This window comes from Microtus ochrogaster, linkage group LG9 (assembly GCF_000317375.1).
Source record: "Microtus ochrogaster isolate Prairie Vole_2 linkage group LG9, MicOch1.0, whole genome shotgun sequence".
Lineage (NCBI taxonomy): Eukaryota > Metazoa > Chordata > Mammalia > Rodentia > Cricetidae > Microtus > Microtus ochrogaster.
In genome coordinates, this window is record NC_022034.1 from 18,752,661 (window position 1) to 18,766,855 (window position 14,195).

General features: G+C 47.4%; 1 protein-coding gene across 1 annotated transcript in view; it reads right to left on the reverse strand.

Annotated features, from left to right (window-relative positions):
• Nucleotides 1-12,008, reverse strand: part of Sim1 (SIM bHLH transcription factor 1) — a 78,271-nt gene extending 66,263 nt beyond the window's left edge. The window contains exons 1-3 of the mRNA XM_005363509.2: nt 11,763-12,008; nt 10,660-11,269; nt 1,483-1,565 (exon numbers count right to left, since the gene is read on the reverse strand). Coding sequence (XP_005363566.1) covers nt 1,483-1,565; nt 10,660-10,834 — 258 coding nt within the window. The 5' untranslated portion in view covers nt 10,835-11,269; nt 11,763-12,008. The remainder of the gene's footprint in view (nt 1-1,482; nt 1,566-10,659; nt 11,270-11,762) is intronic.
• Between the last annotated feature and the right edge of the window lie 2,187 nt (nt 12,009-14,195).

The window sequence follows — 14,195 nt, forward strand, 5'->3', positions numbered from 1 at the left end:
GACCACAGGAAAGAAGAGAGTGCTGTCACTAACGTCACCTCCTTCTTTGCCCAAATGACTCTTTTTCACCAAATCCTCTCTAACTCGGGCCATTTCAATTCAGAAAGGAGGCCTCCTCTTTCCCTTTCTGATTTTGCTCTGAATATCAATACCACCAGCAACACCAGGGCATGCCTAAGAATGAAAACATCAGAAAGGCAGGGCTTTTCGCGGGGCAAACCACTGTGTCTGCTAGCTGAATTAGTTCAGGGAAGTCCTTGATATCAGGACAAGTGGAGCCTGTGTAGGGCCCAGTTTGGGGGTGGGAGATCAGACTGGAGGGAAGTGGGAGCCAAGGGAGAGGAGAGTGAAGGACCCCTGAACTTCAGAGTGTTAAGGAACTGCCAGAAGTCTAGTGAAAGGAAAGAAACCCCTAGAAAAGTATAAAGGAAAAAGCTGTTTGGGTTTTTGTTTTCTTGCTCACACTGCTAGGGAAAAAAAATATACAGGAACTAGAAGAGATGGCATGGCAAAGTCAGGTACTTCATCTGAGGTAAGATGTTTCCACAAAGGAAGCTATGGGCTTTTCTAGATAAATTCAAAGCGGAAGTCAGATCAGTAGGGAAATACTCACCCAAGCCCTCTCTTTGTTCAGTTTTTACTTGACTGAAACATCTTGCCTCTAGGAAGGAGAGGGGAAAGCAGCACTGGGGAAATGAAGGACTCAGCCTCAGGACTCTGTTCCTGTTGACTGCTTCCTAGGCTTCTTAGGTTCCAGGAGACTACGCTAGGAGACCCTAGTGGACCCGAATAATAGTAGAGGGTACAGGGTGAGGGCAAGTGTCAGTCCTAAAAATGCCACTGGGAGTTTTATTATTTAAAATATTTGCTCTGCAACTTAAGTGGCCAACAGGCAGTTAAAAACCCTCTGCACTGCAAATAGCAAGGTAATGGCCACCTCGCATTGTTTAAACTCATTACTGGGGGTGCTTATGTGTGTTGTTGTTGGGTTTGCACAGAGCTTGGACTAGCCTGAAGTGAGGGGCACTGACAAGGGGGTATGCCTGGGAACTACCGGGAAGAGACGAAATGAGTTGCAGACGCAGCTGGATCCGGAATGTGCCGGCTTAAAGCACTGAGGGCATTTGCAGCAGATTCCGGTTATTTCCTTTGCAAATTCTTCTTTTCAGACGCTTCTTCAGTCCTGCGTCCCAGGCCTGGTGCAGCGCGTTACAGTTTTCTTAGGCGAAAAGCGACAAACGGAACTCCCTCACTTGGGTGGAGCCCTCCTGGGGCCTTGCCAGGCTGATTTGCTACCTTGGTAGTCACTTTGCCTTCCCTTCAACCTTTCAGGCACCACTGGTCCAACCGCACCCAGCTAGATTAAGAACTCAGATCTAAGGAGAACTGACTATTGGGACTCCCTCCCTCTCCCCACCCTCGCCCCTGAGAAAACAAAAGCCCGGGTGGTGCCCAAGCGGCCGGTAGTCCTGGCGTCTATACCTGTAGTAGATGAGAGCCGAGTTCTCGACCAACGTTGTCCAAGGGACTGGTTCGACTGGTGTGGCCCCACGCCTCGCCAAGCCCTGTGGAGACACACAACCTTCAGTGAAAGACAGTCGGGGGGGCTAGAATGCAATTACGGTTTCTGTCACTCGGGGAGCGGGAGTAGCGCGGGTTACCACCGCAGGTTTCCAGATGCGATCTGGAGGGTGGGAGACTAGGTCCCGCAGGAGTTCTAGAGGCCTCAGCCCTGGATAATTCCAGCACTATCTTCAGAATGGGTTCCTGTTTTCTGGTGTGAAGAGCTTTTCTTTTCCCAAGATTTCATGCTTGTCCTTATAAGCAACCTGAGACCAACACAAATGGCACTCAAAGAAACCAGAGGCCACCGGCCATAAAGGCTCAGTCCCTGGTGGCCTTTCTGATTGGTTCCCGGGCTTTCTGGACGCTTGTTTCCCTCAGCCTGACCTGAATATTATTAGAGAAACCCCTATTTGGGGTTGACTTCCAACTCCTCTTTCACCAGCATCTCTAGACCCTGCCTTATCCTCCTCACCCTTATTTCTCTTCCCCACAAAAACCACCACCTACTTTTTTTGGAGCCAATTACCTTGAGATGCCAGCCATTCGGCACCATTTTCTCTCTCTTCTGGACTTAGAATCAGTTTCCCCACTTGTCTAGTACCATCTATCAACAAAGACAGGCCATTCCTCCCCTTTGTTTTAGCGTGTCAACCTTTCAAGCCTTTGACATCAACTTTTTTGAATATGCTTTAAGAAATATTTATTTAAGAATCCCCATATATCAGTATAAAATATGGTCTCTACCCGTATTGAGAATGAAATAAAAATAACAAAAAGATGCATAGGCGTGTTCATCTATTTATGAGTATCTTTTACATGTTGCTGATGAAATTACCTCAGTAGTTAAATCTTTTCGTTTTTACATCACGAACAAGACTTAATCGTTCTCTTTTTTCTTAAGATGACCTTTTTCGTTAGGAACAAATACTTTGAAACGTATTTGTTTGACGCGTAACCAACATGCTTGAATTGTAATATGAAAGGAGAAGAGTTTTTCACACTAAGACATCCGGTTAGACTTTTTTGAAGGTGTTAGCTAGGACCTGCTTCCTAGCGCGTGATCAAAACCCTGACAACAAGTAATGGCAAGCGCCCCTCAGGCTCAAATGGGGTCTTTCTAGGTGTTTGCACACCTAAATAAATCTAACGATTTCCGCACTGCTCTGCAAATATTGCGGCTCCACTCCTGCGGCTGCCTCCCTCCGTTGATAGCGCAGTGTGATCCTCCCTGACGCTCCAGCGCGTCTGGTTTCCCTCCCCAAGTGACTCTGTGATCCTAGCCCCAGTCATCCTCATGGACGGGGGGGGGGGGGGGGGCTGTCACAGTCACCTTTACAAATCCCTTCGATTTTGTCGTCCCCCCTCCCCTTCCCTCCACTCCCCTCATCCTCTTGAGTTTTGGCCCCGTGAAGGAGTTGACCACATCTAAGGAAAAGAGAAAGGTCCTTCCTTGCTGAGAGTTCCCAGGACTTGAGTGGCGTCAACCTTGGGCCCCTCAGACCCCTCAAAACCAGAAGCTTCGTGAGATCAGAGGACAGAACATTCCCGCTGGTCCTCCAGTGGGCTGAGGCTGCGGTTGTCTGAGACTAGCTCTCGCAGCACCACAAGCTAGCAAAACTGCGTTTTAGGCAAACAAACGTCTTTAGTAGAAAAATTTGAGGGTAGCCTGGAACCGCCCGGTACTCTAAAGACCTGAAAAAAATCACCGGGTGGGGTCGCAGGGTTGTCGGGGGCGTGTAAAAAGATCTTGCCTCCGAACTCTTGGCGCCTGTTTTGCTTTGTCGGGTTGTGCCCTCATTAGCATGCTCCTACAAGGGAAAATAAGACTTGCCCACAGGTTAATAAGCAGCCCGAGAGGGTGCGGGTGCGAGCTAACAAGGGAGTCCCTCCCCGGCCTGTGCTTCCCCCCCACACGCACACCTGGGAGGAAACTTGGTTTCACAGAGGCTGAGTTCTCTTTTTGTCCGCAGAGAAAACCTGTCACACGGTTGAGGCTGGGTTAATGTTTTATGAGGAACCGACTGCCCCTCTCTGCCAGTGGATCTCACCTAGGAAGGAGCTAGCCCTCCTAAGTGTGGAGGACCTATCCCCAAACTAGTTCAAGGTTCCCATTTCCCCAAATCTTAAAGTTCTGCCAGGGACCCTCTCACCTCTTTCCTTCGATGAATCTCCCCAGCACCCGGTTTCAGTTGGCAAGGGGGCGGCTGAGATTTCGTTTCTGCACTTGCCCTACCGCAGAAAATGCCCAAATCCTTTGATTGTCTGTTTAAAATGAGGAGGAACCAGCTCTCTTTGCGGCGGGATTACAGTGAGAACAAGATCTAAAGATCCCCTTGTAACTCGGTGAGGCAGAGGGAACAGGGTTTTTGCAAAGGAGAAAAGGCGCTCTGTGAGGGAGGCGATAACTAAATCAGGTTTCAGACAAAAGGATTTTCCCCAGCTAAAGTGGCTGAAGACAAAGGAAAACATAATCTATTTTGGAAGATTTCCAAGATATGCCACATTAACCTCAGCAGATAAATTTTGCTTCTCTCAGGCCCCTCTCTTCCCTTAAAGTCTGGTTTATCGTATTTACATAAGTAGCATTAGAAGGGATGTATCTATTATGAATCTAAAGGGCTAGCTCACATTTCATGTGAAAACCCAAGCAAGTTTCACTGTTGCTTTACCCTTGGTGCGCGGTTGAGCCATTTCCATTTAAATACCCCCTGACCCAAGGATTACCTCAATGGACTGACTGCGCGGGTTTTGTAATTTCCTGAAAATGAGATTTCGATTTATAAAACAAGAAACCAATTAGTAACCAAATGAGGCGAAGTAGATCCACTAAAATTGACCTAATCCCACAGGCACCATTTAGGCCCGTTCTTGGTGAATGAATGATGAGCCCCAGTCTAGCGCGCGCTCAAAGCATCATCCAGCTGTGTTATTGCAAGCAGCAAAAATAAATTGATCGGGCTTTTCCTTCGAATGAATTTCATGCCCTTGACAAAATACAGATTACAGGCCAGGCACCATTACCGCCTTTGCTCAACCGGAAAGAGAAGAGCTTGTTGTAGTGGCCCCTTCTTTCTTTCCTTCGTCATCAGCACGGCATCTCCATAGAAATGTGCCCCCCACACACACACACACGCAATGCCTAGTATGCCTTTGAGGCAATAGAGAAGTGTCCCATGACCCCTCTACCACCGGGGACGCGGTGAGACAAGCTCTCGCATAGTCCTTCTAACTTCAGGTCCCCAGAGGCTAGTAGCTGCTACTTGGGAGGAGTGTGTTAAAAAAAGAAAGTCAAAACCGCCCAAATACCACTTAGTCCTCACTGCAGGACTTGTGAGCCCTGACTGAAAGCACTGCCGGGGCTAGCGCTCCGGGTTCTGGCTCTGAGCGCTTCAGCCACGGAATTTCTGGGGTAGGAAGAGAAGGTTGTGGAATTGGTGCTCCCGGCAGAACCAATTCCTCCTGCACTGCCAGGGCAAAGCACTTCGTCCAACACCAGAGCGCACCAGTATCTCCACTGGAGTTGGGAATTAACCCAGGCCACTGCCGGAGAGGGGGCTCTCCGGAGGCTCAGTAGACCAACCTCGGCAAGGCCAGTCCTGTATCTCTGCGTGAACCCACAACTGGTGCCTTTCCAATGCGTGCCCGCCTCTCCCGGGGCAGAGCCAAAGTAACTGTGCCAGGAATCTTGTAGTGTGTGTGTGTATGTGTGCGCGCGCGCGGGGGGGTGCATGCGTGTGTGTGTGTGTGTGTGTGTGTGTGTGTGTGTGTGTGATTCGCAACTCAACTCAAGGCCGCAGGTCACTCACTGGTCACGTTCTCCGTGCTTCATCCCGCCCCGGAGTTTATGCTTCCGGTTGGGAAACAGAGGCTGCCAACCAGGCTGTGTAACTCGGACCGCACCCGCTGCGCGTCACTGAACACTACAAGCACTCGGGGGTAGCAGGGTTTCCCCAAGTCTAGTTTAAAACCGGGGACCAGTGTCCTGCATTGTAGGCTGAAGGTGTCATGCGCGATGATCCAGGGCTTTTAGTCTTCGGAAATGCCTGAGGCTTGGCAGTGCCATCTCCGTACAAAGACCCGCGCCTCCATGGCAGGGTGACTCCGCACCTGGTGACCTAAGGATCCAGCCCTTCCGCGAACAGGGCACGGACCCTAACTCCGCTGAGCTTTTAACCACCGGACTGGCAGAACAAAGGATGTATCACACTCTGGTGTCTAGCAAAGCCTGTCCTAAAGTTAGGGGTGACCGATTCTCCATGGACCTAAGATCCGGTTGGTTTGTAAACTGTGCCCTAAAAGGAGAGATGTCACAAAAAGAGAATCCAATACATCACGCAGACATAGTGGGCTGCGAGCTTTCTGCGATGGAAAATGCCTGCACCGTAGGGTCGCTGATAAAAAGCGACCCGGGGTCGGTGGGAGGGAGTGGGAAGGGAATGGAAGGAGGGGAGGGAGTGGGAACTTGGATTAATGTTTTGTTTTGTTTTAAAAATCTAATATTTTTTTTTTAAAGAAGCGACCCGGGGTCTAAAAAGAACCGCCAGAGTATCAAATCTGTTTCAAACCTGCGGGAGGAAAAATTGCCCACTCTTCCCATTCCGTTCCCACTTTCTGAGTGGTAGGACTGATCCTAACCTAAATCTTGGCGGTCCAAGATGTGGGCAATGAGTGCCCCACCCAAACTATTGATACGGTTACTGTTGGTTTCCTTGTCTTGAGAAATACCTACACTGACAAGGGAATATCGCAAGAATCCAGGAGTTTGCATTCAAAGCTTGCATCTGACTGTAAAAATTCAAAGCTAGCAAGATTCCCCAGAACTGCATGCCTGCCACCCGCCGCAAAGAAATAAACCAATTCTTCTATATTTAAGGTTGTTTTCTTCTTTTGAATGGGTAATTGTGTTCTGGTTGAAAGCATCCCATCATTGCTTATGATGCTGTGTTTGTTTTTTGGTATTAATTAATGATATATCCATTTCCTTAAAAATTGTTTTTCCATTGATCAAGTCCACAAGTTCTAGTCTGTCTTGCACACAGTTTAATTCTGCACTCACTTAAAACGAACATGGAATTCAGCAGAGAAAGCCAGACTTGAGCAAAAACTATGCTTAAAGGAGGCTTTAAATGAGAAAAACTTGTGTAAGAAAACAAACATGGAAACTCAATACTCAATCATTTCCCCAGGCAGCAAGAAAAACAGCCTTAAATCACACATCCACGTGAGAAACTGGCTTCTTTTTATTCTTTGGGTTTTTTTAATACTCAAAAATAGAATGATTAAGAATTTCAGGTTTTTTATGAATATTGTAGGTCTTGGGAATTTCAACTCTGTGAGTATTTTTATTTTTCATGCACATATTGACAATGAATCTTACTGATATTACCAAGATTCTAAACAGATTTGAAAGCATACCTGATCTTTCCGTTTATTCTGCATGACACTATGCCCCTAGCCAAAATTACTTTAGAACTGGGTAACAACTATGTTATTTTTTGTTTGGTTGGTTGTTTTTTTTTTTTTTTTTTTTTGAGTCAAAGTTCTCTGTAACTTTTGGAGCCTGTCCTGGAGCTCGCTCTGTAGACCAGACTGCCCTTGGATTCACAGAGATCCTCCCGCCTCTGCCTCCTGAGTGCTGGGATTGAAGGTGTGCACAAACACCACCTGGCCAAAACTTCTTTTAAAGTTGAATTTGTCCTGTTTTGCACATACATAAAGTCATGATGGTATTGTTTTAATGCCTTTTTAAATTTCATTTTATGTTATGTGCACTGATGTTTTGCCTACACACATGTCTATGTGTGGGTGGCAGATCTTGGAGTTACAGACAGTTGTGAGTTGCCACGTGGGTACTGAAAACTGAACCCAGGTCCTTTAGAAGAACAGCACTTAACCTCAGAGCCCTCTCTCCAGCCCCTTGTTTTAATACCTTAATACCATCTTTCTGGCTTCAATAACACTAAGGATTTATTTTTTTCTACATTCCTTAAGTTTTCCTTTTTGAGACTATTTTCAAATGAAACGTGATGATTAATCAGATGATCTTCCCCCATGTTGAATGATCGTGCAGTACCCTTCCTTGATCTTCTTTTCTTCTGATTAAATCTCTAATACTGATCTAATGCTTGTTCCTTCCCCTTCCTCATTTTCTTCCACCTCCACCTGTTCTTCTGGTTTGGGCCTCAGCTCTTAGAGCAAGGATTACAGGTGTGCACCACCAAACCCAATTTAAGAATAATTCTTAGTTATTCCTGCATCATTGTCTTCTCCTCTCTCTCTCTCATTTTGTACTCAACTGTTCAGTATCATCTTTTCGGAATACGCAAATTAATGCTGAAACATGGACCCAGACGAAAGTCACTACACTCATTGGAGGGGGGTGTTTACAGGGAATAACCTGTTTTCTCTATCCACCTTTTATTCAGGGGAATGTGGGAGAATTTTTTGTTTGTTCACTTGCCATATATCCTTTGGGCATTTCCCAGTAGTATAAGAGTGATTTGGAAAAAAAGGAGTTTTACAAAATTGTTATGCCTATAGCTGTGCCATCAGATTTGTAATCATTTGAGATTAGACAACCTATAAAATCTGTCTTATATGTGATAGGATATTTACCATGATAAAATAGCCATACTTACCCTTAAAACAAAAATTTATTGAAAACCTACTGTGTAGTAGGAATGCTTCAAGATGTGTAAAGTAACTTCAAATTCTATTTAGCATCACTAAAAAGATTACAGCGATAAAAAGTGTTCAGCTTTCCCAATGCTTAGAATCGACCCTAAGTAAAGGCCCGTGTGCAATTTGGCACCCCCTGCAGGTAGTGCCTGGTTCTGCCGCTTGTCACTACTTTGCTCCTTTGAAAACTGCTGAGTTTTCTAATTGTTTGTCGTTGTTGTTTTCTTTGCTATCTTAAGGGGCTGTGTTTCGCTTTGGGGTTTTTGAAGCTCAAACAATCTCAAAATTAAAACCTTATCCCTAGGTGCCAGCTGTTCTAATGATCCTGGCTAACTCATCGGGTGGAGGTCGCGGGTGAGTTATGAACTCCACAGAAGCTGGAGAAATAAATGATGTGCCCAGAGTTCACACATCGTGCATCCCCTCCTCCTCATAAACTCACACTCACCCGTAGAGGAGAGGAGAGGTGGGAGGGGCCGGGGTTCAGGAAGAGAGGGATATAGAAAGAACAATTTTCGGTTAAAGTAGCCAAATGGGATGACCTGGACACCAAGAAGACCTCAGTGGAAATCTTTCCTGCCGCTCTTTTTAAAAATAACGAGAATTTGCTTTGGGTCCTTCTATCTCTTTATAAGGCGATTTTTAATTTTAAAGAGCTAGCGTCATCAGAAGAGGAGTTGTCTTTTAAAAGCAAAAATAAAACAAACAAAAATACCCAGCCCGGCCCTCTCCACGGTCTGCACCAAGCAGACTAAGGTCTCTGGCCTGTGGGTTCCGGGGCTCTGTTGAGTGACTGCTGGTGAAGTCGGCCCTCTATTCTTCTCCCGCGGTTATTCGCTGCCCCACAAGCGGCACCATATGCTGCTTCTGATCAAACAGCAAGCGACATCGGCACCGATAATTGAGGAGACCCACTAGAAATCACGCAGAAAGGGAGCCCACTGAGACCGCAGGAGCTGACAAATCTCTGCTAATAATCCTGTTAGGAACAGCGCAGCCAGCGGAGTTCGAAATAGCTTTATTTTTATAAAGTAGGCGCTGACAGCATAAAAGACAAAGAGATCTCTTTTTAAAGCTGAAGGCGGTGTGGCACAATGGTGATTTTCCCATCTGCAATTCTCTGCACAATTTGGATGTGAAATGTGATTGTGTGTGTGTGTGTCCTTTCTCCTTGAAAAACAAACCCCAAAACTTTTTAAGTATTATAAACCGCGGTTTCTCTCCTCTTTGGATTTTAGGGTGAAAGGAGATGTTCAAGGAATTAACTATATAACACCACTAACGGAGTTGAGAGTAGAAATCAACTACTTAGAAGGCTTTTGTTGTGGACCTGACTAATTTGTAGCATTTCTGAAAGCTTTTAAACAAAGATCAAGTGAAGAGAACTTCGTCCCCTAGTAATAACTACTCTCCCCATCAAAAACAGCACCCCTCAAATACCTAAAACCAACAGACAACATGTCAAACGTTCTCTCTTGTAAATAAGCACAGATCTTTCTCTAGAAGTTTTGTTTGTCTAGTAATCATTCTTTTACATTCTCAAAACTTCTTCCCCTAACAAAATATTTTTTCTATTCTGGTTGTTATTTGGCTGCGAGTAAAGAGCAGCAAATGGAAGATCAAAGCGCCCCTTCCCCAGTGCGCAATAACTTTTCCCAATGAGCCGAAATGCTTTCACACACGAACATGTTCTGTGAAGGCTGCTTTCCTTCTCACAGTGAATTTGGGTCACTAAAATTCCAATTTGAAATCGTATCTGCTGTTACGTTATTCTAGGCCATCTGAGAATTTGTCTGGACTTTTTTTGCCAGCCCAACACTGAGGATACTTTTCGGCACATTCTTTCTGCTTTCCTTGAAACTTGGGTATTCTGAGCACTAGTTTGATGAACGTCTTAAATACTCAGAGCCAATTTACCATAAAGAGTCAAGAGACTGATCCAGTCAGGACATTCTGTTCGTTTATATGTCCGCTCGCTCTTCTTGCCGAATTGTGATCCTTTTGAGAAACTAGCTGGCTCACCTTGCTCCACATATATAGGTCTAATCTATACCTAGAAAAAATGACAAACGGGCAATACTCCTCCTTTCTACTGGATACATTTCTGATGAGAGGAATAAAAAGGAAAATCGTGTTTGGATTAGCAGTACTTTCAACTGAGCCAAGTATCTGAAGTGTTGACAAAAGCCCTATTGGGCTTCCCAACCGAAAATATCGTGTGGGCTGGAGAGGAAAGTATGGGGAACAGAGAGGGACTGGAAAAAGGACAAGACGGGGCGTTTGGCGCTGACTGCTCAGGGTTAAGTTTTCCTTTGCAGAGAATATATCCCCGCGAGGGCGAACACTAGTACATTTCTCTGCTAGCTAGGTAGACTCACGCCTTCTTTGAAATTCAATCTAGGTACAGCCGCTTACCTTCTGGGAAAACCACTCTCATTTTGAGATAGCTGGTCGTGAGTCTGATTATGGATGCTTTGTCCAGCTGCGAGGTGATGGCTGAGGGTAAAGGCAGTAATTTAGCCAGTTCATAAAATTCACTGTTTTCTTTCTCCCTCCTCGTCCGGGCAGCATTTTTAGACTTTTCTTTCATCGTGTCTCGGGCTCCCTTTCTTCTTACAACGTAAACTCCACAGACTCATCCAAAACCAAAAGTTAACTTTCAATTAGCGATCACACTCGGTAGAAACATAACTTTGAACGAAGAGGCTGAAATCGGCTCCGGGGAGACCGGAATGATGGAAGGATCAGGAAAGTAAAGCAAACAAACACACTTTCTTGAAATCGTGAGGTGTTTAAGGATAAGAAGTTGCTGGTCCACAGCAAATCCCGGCAATCCTACTGATTTATAAGTATAAAATGCTGGCAGGACTCCCGAAGAGCCAGCCTTTTCATCGGTTCTGTGGTGAGAACCCCGGTCCTTGGAAAATCGACATAATAATACCCGACGTTTGCTTTTTCGTCCCTCTGGCGTTCGGAGCCGTTTTTTTGTGGAGAACTGCAATTCCACGTAACTTCTTTCAGATCACTATAAAAATAAGAGCACCAGAGCATGAGAGATCTTTGGCTCGGCTAGACTCAAACCCACTGCAATTCCGCAAAACGGCCCCAAAGGGCTTCTGCGCCCACGTTCTGCTCGTAGCAACTCAAGGTATTTAAAACTTGGAGACTTTGGCCCAAGCCGGGTCGCCCGCAAGTCACGCTTGCCTCGTACTGGGAGATAGCCCCGACGGCTAAACGCACGTCTGCGGAGCCCTCGGCCGCGCACCCAAGCCAAACTCTCGGGCCGCGGACTCGGGAGTCCTCCGCACAGAATTCCTCCACTGCCCGCCACCCCGACTGCCTCTTGCGCGCGGGGCTCACGTCTGACGGGTTCCTCGAGAAGTGCCGCTTACGCATCGAGCCCCAGGGGACTCCCGCAGTCATACTCCGGGCTCTACGGAGCAGAGTTAACAGGTGGCACGCGCGACCGCCCCTCGCGGGCATCGCCTGGCGCTCTTGGCGCCTCGGGCTTTACCTACCTTCCGTCGTCGCGCGCCGCCGAGGCTGCCGAGGCTCCCGCCCCCTAACTGCGCTCATGCCTGCGTGCCCGCAGAGCCTCGGCGCCAGCCTCCCCGCTGTCACCCGCAGTCTGCAGGGTGAGCCTGGGCGGTCTTCCCGAGGACATGAATAGGGGAAGGGGAGATAGCAGGAGGAGGAGGAGGAGGAGGAGGACGCGGGCTTGGGAAGGGCGAGGTGTTTTCCGCGCCGTCCTCCTCCTCCGTGGTGCTTAGGAGCCCGTACTGTTCCTAATTGGGAGCCGAAAGCGCCCCCCTGTAACTTCTTTATAGCTTACCGGGTTTAGCTACAACTTCGCTCCCAGGCTCCCTTTCTCCCGCCCTTCTCCAATGCCACTCTCGAGTCTTCCCTCTTCCTATTGGCCAGACGGATCCCAAGGCGCGGCGCTCATTGGCCAATCGGGCTGAGTGACTCGAGTGCTCCCCTCGCCACCCCCCACGCGTTTGGGCTCGCGGCTCGGGTCCTACGACGCCCCTGGCAGCTCCGCTCCTAATGAGCCCCGGGCAACGGGGTCGCCGCTGCCCCGCTGCCGCCGCAGCTCCCGACCCCGAGGCCTGCCTTCCGCGTACTGTGCGCCACTCGCGCTCCCTCGACTAGGGTGTCTGCACACAGGCGGCCTTGTCCGGGCTGGGAGCTTTTCGAGGCGGCAGGCTGACCCCGGCTCCAGGAAGGGAGGCGACAGTAACCCAGAGAAGGTGGCCAGGATCTACTCACGGCAGAGTCCCTTATGCCTGCAGGACCCGGTGAGAGAGACCGACGCTGGACCTTTTTACCTTGACATCACTGTGACATTTTTCTTCACCAGATGAAATAAATACCTACCTTTAATTCCTCAAAAAGGGGCGTCTTTTTTAAATGATTCGCGTTTGTGGCTGATGTGATGGACAGCTAGCTCTACTGGGCAGTGTCCTATGGGAAACAGAGTGGACTGTCGGGAGAAGGAGGTGATATTTGAGATCAGAATGTTGGAACAACTAGTGTACAGATAGACGTCTCACAGCGTTGTTATCTAAACCGCTGGGCAACTCTGCGGGTTTTATTTCAAGAGACAAAAGACCAACATGAATATTCCTTCCAGAGTGGGAAGTCTAACTGAGAGAACTTGAAAGGTATACATTTCCCAACCGTTCTCAAACGTAATTCACAAGATTTGTTTCTGAAAAACTGTAGTTTAGAGACCCTCCAGTTTTAGGAATATAATAGACCGCAATAAAGTAAAAAAAAAAAAAAGAAAAAGAAAAAGAAAAAAGTTGTTTCCCTTAAGACAATGCAGCTCACAGATATCATCCTTGGTTTCGCATGCGTTGGAAGTCAGCAAGCACACCGGGAACTGTGCGCTCTGCTCCTCTTTGTGGCTCTTAGAAAATAAATTCTCTGAAGAGAGTCGTGTGCCATCGTGACTCGGCTCACCTTTAAGAGTGTTCGTTGAAAAATGAGAAGAAATCTGTCATCTCCTTGTCCCCCGTCTCCCAATGGCATTAGGCTCCTTGGACAATGGGGGTGTTCTGGAGTGTGGAGAATAATTACACATCTGAGTGACACCTGGAAAGAGGTTTGGAGAGAAAGAAAAAAGAAACTAAACTAAGAAAAAGAACTAAACTAAGACTGTGTAGATGTTTCAAAACTGGAACCAGTTAACAGGGCTTTAATTAAGAAGGCGGAGTCATTTCCCCAGTGGCTGTAGCCACTTAAAGGCCCGATTCTGGGTGGTTTGGGACCATCTTCCATCTAAAGATACACTGTCAATGGGAAGTGAGCAGGGCGGTAGAGGTGTCCTGTGGCTCTCATGCAAGATTCCATAAAGACCAGATAATCTCAAGTTTCTTACTGTATGATATGTGTGATGCTGTGTGTGTGGTGGTGTGATTGTGTGTGTGTGTGTGTGTGTGTGTGTGTGTGTGTTAAAGGTCTTTGGTGACTCTCTTTTCCACTAACCTGCACAGATCTCAGGATGAGACCAATCAAACTAAGCAGCGGCTTTCTGCTCAACTGTGTTCTGGACAAGATTTGTGCAGCCTGCCTTTGCTTCACACCCCATCTCTACTTCAAACGAAGCGCAAGCTGTGGAAGTGCCTCTCTGGGGCCTGAAACCTGAACCTACCCTCTGTGGGGGTTGGTGGAGGAGACTGTGGAGGCCAGGCTTTCTCCAAGGACCCCTTTGAAGAGGAACGTAATATTTTGCCTTAGAGGAAAGAGGGGCAAAATGAGGATGGGAGTCTTGACGGCAAAACAAGTGTACAGGGGATCCGAGCAAGTCCCTCCAAGATCCCCCAGAAGTTCAGCTGTCCATTAAGCTCCTGGAGACTTCCTTTAAAATAGTCAATGCCCGATCCAGAGGTGATCGCCCCTCGTTAAGTCTTCAGCACACAACTGTCAGGGCTTCATTTACCGAAAGA